This window comes from Gadus macrocephalus, chromosome 23, assembly GCF_031168955.1.
Source record: "Gadus macrocephalus chromosome 23, ASM3116895v1".
In the NCBI taxonomy this organism is placed as follows: Eukaryota; Metazoa; Chordata; class Actinopteri; order Gadiformes; family Gadidae; genus Gadus; species Gadus macrocephalus.
The window spans coordinates 9,884,775-9,900,193 of NC_082404.1; the positions used below are offsets into that span (position 1 = coordinate 9,884,775).

The 15,419-nt window shown below is 48.6% G+C and overlaps 1 protein-coding gene across 8 annotated transcripts in view; it reads right to left on the minus strand.

Moving 5' to 3' along the window:
- Positions 1-554: 554 nt before the first annotated feature.
- The window catches only part of LOC132452112 (solute carrier family 12 member 7-like), a 51,069-nt gene continuing 36,204 nt past the window's right edge, over positions 555-15,419 (minus strand). For 3 of the 8 annotated variants that reach the window (XM_060044502.1, XM_060044504.1, XM_060044507.1), the window contains exons 14-26: positions 14,545-14,643; positions 13,625-13,744; positions 13,260-13,364; positions 12,558-12,726; positions 10,937-11,132; positions 10,370-10,539; positions 9,920-10,051; positions 9,270-9,377; positions 8,690-8,860; positions 7,291-7,454; positions 5,767-5,781; positions 4,315-4,448; positions 555-3,803 (exon numbers count right to left, since the gene is read on the minus strand). In XM_060044502.1, coding sequence (XP_059900485.1) covers positions 3,712-3,803; positions 4,315-4,448; positions 5,767-5,781; positions 7,291-7,454; positions 8,690-8,860; positions 9,270-9,377; positions 9,920-10,051; positions 10,370-10,539; positions 10,937-11,132; positions 12,558-12,726; positions 13,260-13,364; positions 13,625-13,744; positions 14,545-14,643 — 1,675 coding nt within the window. In that variant the 3' untranslated portion in view covers positions 555-3,711. The remainder of the gene's footprint in view (positions 3,804-4,314; positions 4,449-5,766; positions 5,782-7,290; positions 7,455-8,689; positions 8,861-9,269; positions 9,378-9,919; positions 10,052-10,369; positions 10,540-10,936; positions 11,133-12,557; positions 12,727-13,259; positions 13,365-13,624; positions 13,745-14,544; positions 14,644-15,419) is intronic. The other 5 variants (XM_060044508.1, XM_060044510.1, XM_060044505.1 and 2 more) reach the window with 4 other exon arrangements.

A 15,419-nucleotide genomic window follows, 5' to 3' on the forward strand; every position in this document is an offset into this window, starting at 1 on the left:
GTTTGTATCAGCACGGTACATGTGACCCGTAAGCCTACTGCTGCTCGGCATTTCATGGGCAGCTGTCGGATGGTCCAGTTAGAAGGATTCGGATTCCATACTCACCATGACTCACGCGTCCCGTTATTTTCATCACAGCGCGTATAAAACACAAATGGCTCCCCCTAGTGGTCCAATATAAGTGGCGGTGGGCCTGCATGTTCATGGTTCAATTGTGAGAGATTGGAATGCTCATCAGCCCCTCCCAAATTCCGTTGTTTAAGGCTAATAATACTGTTCTAATGCCAAAATTGTACGGCAATGAACAAAATGTCCCCAACAAAGTTGTCAGTTGTCAAAAACAGAATTTCTGTTACAGAAATTGAGTGACATAATTCACTTTAAACATGGAAGAAATGCTGTGAACATCTGTCTGCCGACCAGCCTCAAGAATATGAACATGTGTCTATCAGTAGTATTTACCAAGTAGGTTGGCTACCTGATGAACAACATTTGGCCAGCTTGTTGGACACTTGGTAAATTTAATGGTAAATGAGATGAGACAAAACATGGGGTCATTATTCAGCACTTTAATTACTCCAAGAGGCACAAATAAAATGTAAAGGACTATAGTTTTCTAAATGTTCGTCCACAATTGGCCTATTGCGTTCTCTGAGCCCCGTCTATCTAACAGCAGTCACGCAGACAGACACACACGCACACACACACACACCTTTCAGTGAGAGGCTGTTGGGTATAGACTCCCATAAAGCATCTGTTAATAGTGCATGATATAAATGTTTTAAATGTGTTGGACTGAGCCTCATGACAGCTTGAGGTAGATTATACTCGTGCCACTTCACCGTCCAGCCGGGGAGCCACACCTGATGAATCTGATCCTATTCATTACCCAGATACGATTCCTGGTGTGGACTGATAATGCATTCACCGCCGGAGCCATTTCAGTAACCAAAAATAGTATTTACTACAAAAGAAAAACACATTTATTAATTTATCTTAACACAGTTTCCAACAGTTCAAATCTTGAATTCCTTAAAACTATGCACCATTTATTATTATATTACACAGACTCAAAGATTTCATCTTTGGCGGCTAAAATACAAAAACAAGAACAGACAGAAGAGGAGCGAGAAGGTTTCAACGACATGGTAAGGGACACGGCGGGGAAACCACACTGGGTAGTGAGCCCCCGGGGTCCATCACAGGGAGCCCGCCTCAGGCCCCGATAATGTGATGTGTTCCTGGAGGTCATTGACCCCACGCACACACACACACACCACAACATCAAGAACGACGACACACGCCAACACCGCCTACAGCTGCCCCGCCCCCAGCCCCCCCCCCCCCCCCCCCCCTCCCCCCCAATTACCCAATCCAGTCCTCTTCCTTGACGACGCTCCTTTGTGATTGGACACTTCTAAACGTAACAGATAATTGAAATGTAACAATGTGAGCCATGAACAGAGCGACGAGGTGCTGACAACATGGTCACACACACCACAAAAGACAATGATGAACTCGAAACAAAAACAATGGCTGTCTTTCTAAATGAGCTGAGAACAGAGGTGCTGTAGACTATGGTCTGTTCTGTTGAATACTGCACAGCTAGGGGGAGAAACTGTGGAGATATAGGCGTACTAGCCAGAGGGGGTACATTCATCTCATCACTAATGTGGGCGTCTAAAACCTTTAAAATGTAATGGATGGTCAAATTCATATTTGTTCAATAATTGAACAAAGAATGGACATTTTCTGAAATTAAAATATATTCTAATATTTGTATTCTGATTAATACAAATTTGGCAGGGCAAAATAAAATGCATCGAGACAATTGTCGTGCATTGCTAACTAGACTAGTTAGTGTAGGACTACTAGTTTTCATAAGGTCTCCTCTTTGCGGTGAGAGGAGACACTAAGCAACTGTATTAACTATACTTCCACAGTTTTCCTTTTTGGCACATAATTTCCCCACTACACACATTCCATAAGCACCGCTCTTCCTGCGTGTGCGTGCGGCTGAATCAATGGACTTCATTGGCTCTAGACGACACCCAACTTTCAGTCAATATGTAACCAAGCAAAGCTCCTCAAGCGATGGTCCACCAACAGCGGGAAGATCAGAGGGGGAACCAAAGTGGGATGAGGCCGGCGTTACTTGGGATATTTCGATTTTCCCAACCCATCCCTAGTGGTTTGAGCGACGCACGTTTAACCTCACGTTCCCTTCATCAGAGATAAGACGCCACACATGATGATGTTCCTTTCGGTGTCCTCCTTGCGCTCCAGACTTCAGCCACTGATCCCCCGAGCTGTTTAACAGCTCATTGGTAAGCATAGTAACAATAAAAAAAAAGAAAACTGACGTAATCATATACTGCTCAAACAACTTCATATAAATTCCTAACTGGCTACTCCATAATCCATAAATATAAGGTGGCGTTGTATAAGACGCTGTACGGCCCCTCTGGGGGTTTCCTCTCTGGACTATGGCTATGTTTCCACCCCCTTGAGGCGGTAGTGCTGTTGGATGGCTGGCCAACCGCTTTGGTGACCGTGCCAACGGACAGGGCCGTCTGCTAGTGACACCACGGGACCCGACGGCTAACCGTGACACACTCTCGCTATGTTCCTGGGGACACGATTGCACGTTCGATGTCCGCTTTCCAGTCAGCCCCCATCACTGCTCAGCCTGGAAGCCAGCCACACAGCGCAACAAGGAAAGAAGACACACAAACACACATGCACGCACACGCACACAGACACACGCACTCAAAAACAAAAGCATGCAGCCTCCATTCAACGATGTATCCTAATGTCGACAGTGATAAAAGAGGACTTCTGAAGAAGTTAACGTGCGAAAGAGTGGCTGAAGACACAGCGGGATGTACACAGAACAGGGACTTGCAGCAGAGGAACCCCATACAGCCACCCCTGTTGGGTAACACCTGTGCAACTGCGTATGAATGCACCAAGGCAGTCCCGCAAGGCGCATCGGCACGCACGTTGACCAGGTCGCCATCCTAGTACCCCCGCACTGACCCCTGCACTGACCTCCTTTCACGGCGTGGTAAGACGGTGAGAAGGTAGAAAACACACTTTTTCATCCACTGGAATATTTTCAGTCTAGGATCTACCACTTGTTACATGTTATTTGTACAGACATGCGTTTGCTGTGCTTAGATTTTGCTCAGGTCCAATGTGCATCTTCACCCGCGCCAATAACAATACCCATCATCTCTATCCAACAGCTTACCGTTGTCTAAGGTGACAACATAGCTCACAACATCAACACAACGGAGGGGGAAACAAGAAAATATAACATGTAAAAATGTTCAAAGTTAAATGAAATGTGTATATAAAGTGTCTCTATGCTCTTTCCTTCCAGTCGGCGGGGCTATGGGTACCCGGTGGGGACAAACAGCGCCACCGCACTCCTGCTTGGCCCAACTGTGAGTTGATGGTCACACCCGTCCGTACCAAACATTTCCTTCTGTCCGAGGACACCTGAGACCTTCTGTCCAATCACAGGTGCCCTCACAACAAAGCCCGCCCCGATTCAAGAAACCCGAATGAGGCTCCTCCCCTGAACAAGAGAACCAAACGATAAGTGGCGGTTTCGCAGTGTCCCGTGGCGGAGGCCAGTGTGTGGGTGGGGGTGGGGGGTGGGGGGGGGGTAGGGGGCGGGGGGCGGGGGGCCGGTTCTGGTGTTCTTTAAGAGTAGATGGTGATGACCTCGCGGCCGCCTCCGCGCACCAGCAGCACGCGGTTCAGGCCCTCCAGCAGGACCTCCAGGAACTCCATGTCTGGGGGCCGAGGAGTCAAGGGCCTGCACTCTGCAGCACTGGGGACCACAGCCATGGGGGCTTCACCCGCCCCGCCCCACCCCCACACCCTGTCCTTGCTACTCGGACCTTCTGTACCTAGTCTGCCTGTTCTTTATGTGCATTATTGCAAACCGTTGCAGATCTTCGTACAACCATGGAGGTGAACCAGTGCACTTGCTGCACGAATTCAGAGGCATATTTTATTACAACCTCCAGGAAAAATAGATAATAATATAATTTTCAACTATGCATTCAATCAGTTTGGAATGTGAAAAACTATTGTTTTTGGGCCTCTGTCCTGACATGGCGGCCTCTGTCAGGACAGAGGCCTGACATTAAACATACGTTTAAAGTTTGAGAGCATGGTGATGAGTCCAACCCCCTCATCCGTCCCCCTCAGACACCTGCCATCAATGGACGTCCCTCCCCCTGACCCACCCTCCAGCAGCCCGGTACCGGGGGCTTCCCCTCAGCCTTGGCAGAAGGATACAGTTCTCGTCGCCGCCTCGGTTGCGGGGCGGTCCGGGCATGTTGAGCAGCACCAGGTGGGCCCCCTGGGACTTGTTGACCACCACCTCGTTCAGCTTGACCGCCGTGTGCATCCGCCGCACGTTGGACTGGTTCCTGTTGGGACAGGGCCCGCAGTGAGGAGGAAGGCCTGGACTCACCAAGACACCGTCATGGACCTGACCTCAGCTCTACTCACTAAGACACCATTATGGACCTGACCTCAGCTCTACTCACTAAGACACCGTCATGGACCTGACCTCAGCTCTACTCACTAAGACACCGTCATGGACCTGACCTCAGCTCTACTCACTAAGACACCGTCATGGACCTGACCTCAGCTCTACTCACTAGAACATCATTATTGACCAGTCCTTAACGCTACTCACTAGAACACCATTATTGACCTGGCCTTATCTCTAATCTAGATCACCTTGATGGACCTGACCTCAACTCTACTCACTAGAATATCATTATGGACCTGGCCTAAACTCTACTCACTACATCATATGGACCTGGCCTAATCTTTACTCACTAGAATATCATTATGATTGACCACTTTGAAGATCCACAAAAAAACAACAACTTCTAAAGTGAGAGGTAATGACGGCAACCGGTGTAAAACAAACGTTTGCTACTCTCCTGTGTTAGGGGTTACGGGATTGAACGACAACAATAACATCTAAACACAAACTTTTATTTGTTATCTGAAAAAACAAACAAATTTTAATAACTTACCTGAGCTTATAATTTTTGTACAATTAAAATAAGCTTTGGCAAGGTTGCATAACAAACAAAAGGTATGTAGTACTAAACTGAGGATCCTACATTGTAATAAGCAATCATGTGTCATGTCATTTGCAGAAAATGACGATGAAGGAATCATTGCAGATGCGTGAACTGAAGCATGAGGCGGAGCTGATGGAAACAAAGAACTTCGTCCGGCACACACTCCTGAGTGCTCGACAGGTGACTACCATTCATGTGGTGATGAATGTTGTCCACATTCAGCCACAATACTTTTTCTCAGAATGCGGTCTCTCTATCATCACCCTCAGGAGGGCGAAGCCTAAACAAGTCAAATGACATGTCACATGTGACTAAGGAGGACTGTTAACTCCCCTACTCGACATGAGAGAAACTAAACTTCTGCTTTCCACCATATCCATATCCGCTGTTGCCTATAGCGTTACCCGTGGAAAGCAAAAAATCGAGTCTCAAACATCACATGATTTCACGTGACCTTGCAAATTCAATCGCAAAGGCCAGGAGGGTGCAGGTGTGTGTGTGTGTGTGTGGGGGGGGGGGGGGGGGGGGGGCATGAAGCAAAAAGCGCATGCAAAGGCAAGCATGTGCATGCAGCAGCATGGCTACGGGCAGACTGACGGGGGGAACAACACACACGGGGCCTGGAGAGAAGAGAAATGTGACTTACAGATTCTCCCACTCTCTAGAAGGAGGAGAAACCAGGACAGAACAAACAGAGACAGCAACTTAGACACCGGTGAGAAACACTCACCAAAGCTTCTTGTCATTTACTCTCTTTCCATCTCTTACACGCAGACAGACACGCACACCCACAAAACATCTAGCCGACCCAAAGGTGACCCATCAGACCCCATTCCATTAGTAAATACTTATGACTTGCTATAGAGCAGGGGTTTTCAAAGTGTGAGAGAGTGAGCCCCCCCTCAGAGAAAAAAAAAATTCAGCTGAGCCCCCCCCCCCCCAATTTTTTTTTTTCTAAATACCTGTGTTTTGAAAGCTATCTTAATTATTTTACACATTTGAAACATCTCTGATCATAATTTTAAAACATTTGAAACATATTTTTGAAACATTTGAAACATATTTTTTCAGCAACACGTCAGAAGATTTTAAACATATTTCTGAAACATTACAACATCTTTGTGCGTTTTTAAACACATTTCTTCACACAATTGAACAACTTTATCTAAGCATGTTTTAGCTTAACCTTTTTTAAATACATTTGAACATCTTAATCTGTGTAAACTGCCAGTCTACACAGATTCATTCAGGGTCCGCGACTCTGATTTTTCTGAGTCTAATCAGATCTGCCTTTTCAGTCCAGAGATTCGACTATTCGGCGGGGTTTGTTTACCGGCGTTGCTATGGTGACCTAAATTATTATAAGCAACTGAAAACGATGCCTGTCTGAAACTAAAACTGTGATTCTGAAAAAAGTATAAATGCTATCAAAATTCCGTTTCGATAGTATTGAAGATACAAGTGTGTAGATTTGTTTAATGGTTTGAACGATGGTAAACGGTCTAGAGGTGTATCAGAATGGGCTGACGTCTTCAATGAAAACAGCTGAAAACGAAGCGGTATGAAACTAAAACTGTGATTCTGAAGAAATTTTAAATGATATCGAAACACACACACACACACACACACACACACACACACACACACACACACACACACACACACACACACACACACACACACACACACACACACACACACACACACACACACACACACACACACACGTTGAAGTGCCTGCGCAACACATTTCAGCCTGAAGGCAACACACCATGCGGTTATTAGGCACTAGTGTGCATTCTGCCACTGCCTCCAGCTCTAAGGCTGCTAAGCTAACACATGCTGCAACTCCGGGGGAGAGTTGCAGCATGTTTTTATGCACATGCATTTAAAAAAACCCTCATAAGTGGCGTCTTTTAAACCAAGACATTTGAGGTTCTACGTATACATGAGGGTCTAGATTAGAGACAGTGGTGGCTCTACGTATACATGAGGGTCTAGATTAGAGACAGTGGTGGCTCTACGTATACATGAGGCTCTAGATTAGAGACAGTGGTGGTTCTACGTATACATGAGGGTCTGTAGACACCGGTGGTGGTTCTTTGTATACGTGAGGTTCTGCACTAGAGGTGGTTGTACAGACACATTAAGGTCTGGCTCAGAGACTCACGGCTTCATGTTGAACAGGTCCCGGACGGCCACGTTGGCGTTGGCCTCGCGGGCCCGGTGGCGCTCGGTGAAGAGCTTCTCCTTGGTCCAGGTCATGTGCACGCCCGCCGCCGCGTCGCTGAGGGCGGCGTGGGACGCCGTGTTCCTGTCGTGGATCAGCTGGGCCTGAGGGCGAGAGACACACAGAGAGACGGTGGGACAAGAGGGAGAGAGAGAACGGATATGAACAGGTGGAAGTGATGGAGGGACCATGGAAGTCAATGTGAAGGAGAGACAGAGACAGAGAGACAGAGACAGAGACAGAGACAAAGACAGAGACAGAGAGAGAGAGAGAGAGAAGGAGAGAGAGAGAGACAGAGAGCGAGAAGAAGTGAGCGGGACAACAGAGAGAGACAGAGAGAGAGACAGAGACAGAGAGACAGAGACAAAGACAGAGACAGAGAGAGAGAGAGAGAGAGAGACGGAGAGAGAGACAGAGAGACAGAGAGAGAGAGACAGAGAGCGAGAGACAAACGCGTTTGGTGATGGTGCAGGAGGAGAACTGAACAGTGGGAGTGGTGTGGATGAAAAGCACAGACAACCCAGTGGTGCCAGTCAAGGACAAAACAGACTAGTACTAAACACCGGGTTACATGGGAAAGGTGCAGGAACTGTGCTCGCAAAATGCAACAAGGTGGGACAACGTATAAACAACCAAACGGATACACAGACCAGTACAAACCAGGGTGCAACAGAGCGGTGGGCTGGGGTGGCGGCGCTAAATAGGGCTCGCAGAAAATATATAAAAAGGAAGGCGTGCGGGATAACTGTGAGGGGTTAGAGAGGGGTGCTGGTGGTGGTGGTGGAGGATGGGGTGGTGGAGACGGGGGTGGTGGTGGTGGGTCACTACGAGATGACGGGCTACCGTTCACAAAGCAGATCTCAGCGCAGACCGTCCAGGGAGAAGTGCTCCCGCCGTGTAGCAGTTTGGTTTGGCCGGGTTTTGGACCAGTCTCCCCATCAGCTGCTTTACTGACCCAGCTCAGAGAGAGCTCATACCCAGGTCGGACCCGGACTTTGCACTGAAGTAGAAGTTAAAACATCTGACCCGGGGGGCGTCCGGATTAGGTCCATGGCAACCCCTCGTCTCAGAGGGTGTTCTCCCAGTGCCTGAGCTGAATCTTTAACCCAGAGTCACTTCCCTTTAAAGATTCTCTTTCATGCATGCGCTCTATAGGCGAGTTGGACTGAGCATGTGAACCATGCAGCCGGCCCATTTGAGGAGCGTTGTATGCATCATCGTAGGCATCCTTTGTTTTGCGTTGGTCGATGAATGGATGATGGATACAAGTCAAATGGGTCAGGCCGATGGGGGTGGGGGGGGTGGTGGGGGTGGCGGGTCAACGCGTCAGCATAGATACCACTTTGTGAAGGCATGCCCGTGTTTCTAACAGCAAGAGGGTGTTGCTGGGCGACCCGGCTACCTCGTCTTCCTCCACCTGGGGGGGGCTCGGCTGGGTGGGGCTCTGAGCCGGCGGGCTCTGGTTCTTCCGCCGGATGGAGCTACGAGACCCGTCAGTGATACTCTGAATCTGAACAAAAGGGGGGGGAGGCGGTTGTCATGGGTGACGGGAGAGGTCGCTTCCCCCCCCCCCGGGGAAGCCACCGCACGCAGGGGGAACGTGTTGGGGTGGGGGATCGAACCGCCGGGACTAGTTCTATCAGAGATGTCCAGTGCTTGTTTCGCTTAGCTTGACACACACACACACACACACACACACACACACACACACACACACACACACACACACACACACAGGTCCCCTTAAAAAAAGAGCGTTATTCTCAACGAAAGCACACCTGTAATGAAACAGCGTCATGATACGAAGAGGAGACATAGCAAGGCCTCCATATCAAGGACCATCTACACAAGCCAATTTGTTTGATTAGGATTGTTTGCTCCCGGTGAAGGCCAGGGGGTCTCGGCGTGGTTCTCTTTACCTCTCTCTCCCTCTCGTTCCGGGACAGCTGCATCTGCTTCAGCATCTGGGACCTCTGCTCCATGACCAGGGTCTTCTCGTAGGTGAAGGCCGAGATGTCGCTGTCGTGCTGCGGGACCACAAGAGCAACCCCCCGTGAGACGGAGTCACACACTGCCATCGCCCCATCGGCAATCTGATCGTGTGAGCGCTGCATTCTGGGAGATGCATATGGGCCGCAGCACGCCAATGCAATGCCAAACTATTTGAAGGCTGATTGATTTGACCACATGCATTTTAGAGCCACAAATTGAGAACATCTGCCTTGGGATTCTTCACAATCACAGCAAGGAAGACACACGGATACAATTGTAATGGTCTGTCTTTTAAATGTATTTGAATATTTGTTCAATCAAAAGCATCATTCTTAGCATAGGTGGCAATGAGGAGTTTACAATCCTCCATTGAATCCACTAGTTTTGAACAAGAGGATGGCATAAAACACCTGAAAACACAGGACGAGATGCTTTGACGGCTTTCTAGCACTTCACTCAAGCAGGGATTACTGCTTGCAGCAAAGTGGAAAATACACAATGCAAAGCGTGGTCCATTTTGGGCAGGGTTCCCAGAGCGAGGTCCCGGCCAGGGCTCAGGAGGGAGCGGGCCACTCACCATCTCCACCACCTCCACCTCGGCGTCCAGCCGCAGGTGGTACAGGAACATCTGCAGGTCCTTCTTCATCTGGATGGAGTTGTCGTCCATCTGGGCCACGGTGAAGATGCGCATCTTGCACTTCCTCCACACCTGAGCGGAGAGACGGACGGAGGAGGATCACCCGTTTAGTATAGCCGAAGGAGGAGGAGGACAAGAAGGACGGATGATAGAAGACAACGGGCAGATGAGGTGGTCCATTGTAGAGAGAGGCAAAATAAAAAACATTGCTTATCAATAACTTATAAATCCATGAACACTTAACGGTACTTAATTGATCTAGCAGCCTTCAGATAAACATCCAGCCTACAGTGCCTCACATAGCCACATTAGAGCGCGGTTGAGCCTTCAGATAAACATGCAGCCTACAGAGCCTCACATAGCCACAGTAGAGCGCGGTTGACCCCTGACCTTGTGCTGACGCAGCAGGAAGGGCAGCAGCATGAGCATGCCTCCGTCGTGCACCACCCACCACACGTCGATGGTGCCCTCGCCCAGGCGCTCCAGGTTGCCGGGGAAGCTGTCCACGTTCTTGGCCACAAGCAGCGCGTGGTGCGTCGCCGTGGTCTCCCTCACCGTCTCTGGGGGCCGGAGGGAGGGAGGGAGGGAGGGAGGGAGGGACACACGAGGGAGAGACAGAGAGACAAAGGGGGGAGAGACGGAGACATAGAGAGAAAAGGATGACGACGCTAAAATAGTCTTATTACGCTCAACCGTGTGTGTCTGTGTGTGTGTCTGTGTGTGTCTGTGTTTCTGGCTGGCGTTAATCAGCCTCATAGGGAAATAGCTGAAAATACCTTTTAGTCAAGAGAACCAAGGAGTCCTGAAAAATTTGACTGACATTTGACTGTGACGGCAAACACAACCTCGGTGCGTCAGCGCTTGCATTCCTGCATCACCTTGCCCTGCCGACTCTGGTTCATTCCCTAATCCTTTCTGGACCTCCGTCCAGCTCAGTGGTACCGGTCCAGCCCTCACCTATAAAGTTCTTCCAGGAGGCGGGGTCATTGGACTGCTTCCAGGTGCCGGGCCAGGCCATCAACACCGTGTTGTGCTTCATGCCCCCCAGGCCGGCCGACTGGATGAGGTGGGAGAATCCGTCCCTCAGGTTGGACGACACCACCACGTGGCAGAAGCCCTTGGTGCGCTCCGCCGCCATGGAGGACTTGATGTTCTGGAGGACGCAGGGAGGAAGGAGACGGGGGGGAAGAGGAGGAGAAAAGAGGGAGGCAGGGAGGATGTCAAGCAGAATAAATAGGAAAGGGAAAAGACATAGAGGAACGGATCAGACTGGTTGAAAACAATGACCTCCTACCGGATGACTCTGAAGATCTACTCACATTCTTATGGCTTTAGTGAAACCCTATTGCTTTAGTTTCATAATGAGTCATACTATGCCTAGGGCATCAGAACATATAACTTGGTTGCTTTAATTCTAGACTTGATGCCTACTTCTTGACTAGTTGGGTCGCTATGTCACCTGGCAGCAGCCCATGACGGTGGCCTATGTATGAGGGACTTTTAGTGTGGCGGGGTTAAAGCTCCTGCACTCCAACTAGTCCCCGGTGACCACTTCCTGTCCCCGGGTGTTACTCCAGTTCACACACGGCTTCTGCTGCTCAGACTGTTACTATGACGACGTTACTACATGCTCTACGGCTGGCCCTGCCATGAAAGGCTGCAGGGGGTTCTTAGGGGACAACGTAGTCTAGCTCATCATACACTACCTGCCTGGTTTCTAATGGTGTCTACATGTTTAGTACAACCACCGTCCCTACATCAGGACTAAGGCGGCTACATGACCTAAAAGAAACAGTGGATGCTTAACCTGTCTTGTCTTTGACTGGTTTTCGTTTAATATCATTTCTTTTCTGCAACCTTTTCAGAAAGGAACCATTTCACATTTCATTTCATTCACCGCTATGTGGGCCTGCCCGCTAAACAGTGCATTCACAGTGATCCGTGGATGCAGGGATCCCTCGGTCCCTTTTAAAGGTTTATCCTGTTACCACTGGGTAGACTTACAGAGATGTGCTGGCCCTCAACCTAGCCTGAATATAGGCCTATCATGAGTGTATAATGACAGGCCGTATAAATAACCATGACATGCTTATGAATTCTTAAACGCTCCAACGCTCCGAACGGTTAATATTGGGAATAGACCAAGAACCCTGGATTTGGGTTGTCTAATCCTGAAGTTAATCTTGTGTTGAGGATTGCTGAGGACAGGAGAAGTAATCTGCTGAATGAAATTGCTTTTCTAGAGCAAGTCAGGCCAAATATAGTCATGTGTCAGGTGTTGAATCACCTATGAAGTGTACTGCTCATTTCGGCCAGCATGTGGCAGCACTGGTCTGGTCAGTCGAATTTGGACTGTAGTTGACCTCATTCTTCTGAATCAACTATTTTCACTGCATCAAGCATGGCAGAGTATGTGTTCCTGCCGTGTGTGTATGCATGTGTAGCTGCTGTGTGTCTATGTATGTGCACCACCTCTGTGTGTATATGCGTACCTGCTGTGTCGGTATACGTTTGTGTGTACCTGCTGTGTGCGTATATGTGCGTGTCTCTGTGTGCGCGCGTGCGTGCGTGTGTCTACCTGCTCAGCCGTCTTGGCCTCAGAGTCCTTGGTCAGATAGGTGCCCTCCAGCACGTTGCCCACGATGGTGAGCCCCTTGCCGGCCTTCAGCTGGGTGGTGAGGGACAGCAGGCGCGGGTGCTTCACCGCCAGGTCCGTGTCCACGTTGAGCAGCACCAGCATCTGGGGCCTGGGCACCGTGAACAGGGAGGAGAGGGGTGTTCAACAACAGCCTTCTCATCGGCAACAAAAATAACATCTTGCCTTTCCCCAACAGTCTCCACATTGCATCGTCTGTGAATCCAACCGTGATCACAGGTAAGCCCTCCACATGCGTTCTGCCTTGTTTGTCCAAACTCGCATGCAATGTTTTTCCAAACTCACTCACATGTTGGACAGCGTGATAAAACGCTAATCAATGAATGTGTCACAGCAAGGTGTCATTACCCAAATGTACACTAGAGGGTGGTTTATCAACTAGCGAGCAAAACAACTAAGAGGATAGAGCTCAAAAAATGTCTGTTCCAGACAGCGCATATGTTTTGTATTCTATTTGAGCGTCTCATACTTTAACAATTACACAATTTCAATGTTTACACAGCTAAGCTCGGTTAGCTGCAGCCGGCAACTAAATGGTTTTGAACCACGGCCTTCTGGGCAATTAACCAATCAGTGATGCGCAGCACCTGGGCGAACACTCAGGTAAACACAGCAGAGCCGCACCTCCAGTTCTTGGTGTGCGGGGGCGCCTCCTCTAGGCGAATGAGAGCGTAGCGGGCAGCGTTCAGGGAGAGGCCACGGATCCCATCGCCCCATTCCTTCTCCGCCCTGGAGAGAGAGACAGATCAGTACCGACCAATCTTAAAAACAATTCTAATAATAAAATATGCAACAAACACAATGCAAAAAATATAGATACAATATACGTCAATAAATTAAAATAGATGTAGTATGAGAAAATTATGGCTACGTTGTTGGGACAACTTTGCAGAGAGGCGATTGACACACCTCTTGGTTTACACTGATCGCCGTCACTATGAACTGTTAGTTCCAGTGTCTAGTGGTGTGGTGTGGAGCAGCGCGCTCACCCGCGGTATTCGATGTACTTGTAGATGAGGCCGGCGATCACCATGGCCACGATGGCGTAGTACCAGGACGAGATGAACATGAGGGAGAGACACAGGCTCATCCCCAGGAACGACAGCGCCCTGCAGGGGGAGACGGTAGGGGAGTGTACCGCCACAGTTAGGCAAACAGAGCGATAACCAAACACAACGCTAGTCTTTAATGATGCGCCATGCAAATTGGTTCACGTGCCACAGGCATTATTTTCTTTTTGTGTGTGTGCACAGCTGTGTGCGCCTGACTTTAAGAGAGGACAGACTCCACACACAAACAGGGACACTAATTGATCAAAGGGCCTGTGATCATAGATCAAAGACAACGGCCTATCCTGTTAGTTTTGAACTAACGTGGCTGGGCACTGCTCCCAAAACGACTCTGGCAGCAGGCCGGGCCAGTGAGATCACTGATGCACTAACTAGGTCTGAGCTGGGGCGGATGATGCAAGGCTCACACTACAGGACGTATGACCTGATTTTGACGTCAAAGACACAGGACACATTCTCCAGTCCCTGCATAATATGGGAGATATCTGAAGGAAATACTGGTTCCATTGGGTTGATGGATGTGGTCAAAGATGCGATTATGATGGAGCTCGTCAGGCTCTCTGCAGTGACGCATGGCTCTAATGGAATGTCCCCATTGAACGAGTCAGTGCACATTAAACCCAGTGCAGCTGATCTTGCCAGTGTTTAGACACGAGGTGGGGAGCGGCGTTATCTCAGCTCCCCAGTTGTCCATTTTCTGAGTTTATGAATAGCCTACTTCAATCGAAAGCCATCATTTAAGTGTGTTAGTACAACAAGGCTTAAACTGCAAACATTTATCCGTGACTCTGATCGACCCAGAATCCCCCCCCCCCCCCTCCTTGGCGCCGGTGACCCACCAGTGGTAGTACTTGAAGCGTGGCCTCCAGTTGGGCGTCCTGAGCAGCGTCTGAACGGCACAGGCCAGGTTGACAAAGAGGTAGCACATCAGGAAGAACCTGGAGGGAAGAGCAAGCGATGGAGACTCATGGAGCAACTCAAAGTAACAATGCCGTCGCATGGTCTTACAAAGTACAAGTACAGTTCAGTAGTGATGGATGCGAGCCATCTCCCATTTCCAAAAGTAAATCCAACGCGAACAGAAATAAATAAGGATGAATAATGCAGGAGTAACATCGGAGGATGTGTGCACCCCATTGATAGATAATTTTTTTTTAATCTAGATTATTCTAGATTAATTCCGAAATTAATCTAGATTAATCTAGATTAAAATGGCAAACGGCAAAAAATCTGTTCGTTTACCTTGACAGCGGTCAATTATACTGGGAAATGGTGATTTATCAAATATAATTCACCGCCGGAAGTTGTGAAGTGCCCATGCAAGTGAACGGAGCATAAACAAAAATAATTGACAGCTGAACGTTGGGAAGGCCCATGCAAGTGAATGGAGCAGTCTACAGCATTGAGAAGAGCCGTGTAATAATCCATAATAATGTAAGGTTTAGAAGTTAAATATTTGAAAGTTGTAGAATAAATTAATATAATTTATATTGGAGTTAATTTGCTAGAAATGTACTTACAATTTTTAGTCAGTTAATCATTTACATATTTATGTTACACAATTATTACATATTTACATGTAACACAGTCAGGATATTCTGTTGAATCTGCCTCTCTGATTCCCTCACGTTTACCTCAGTCTAAATTCTAGCTTCTGATTGGTTAGTTCAGTCACGTGATGGTCCGAACAAGGAAGTGTTTGAAAATAGATTAA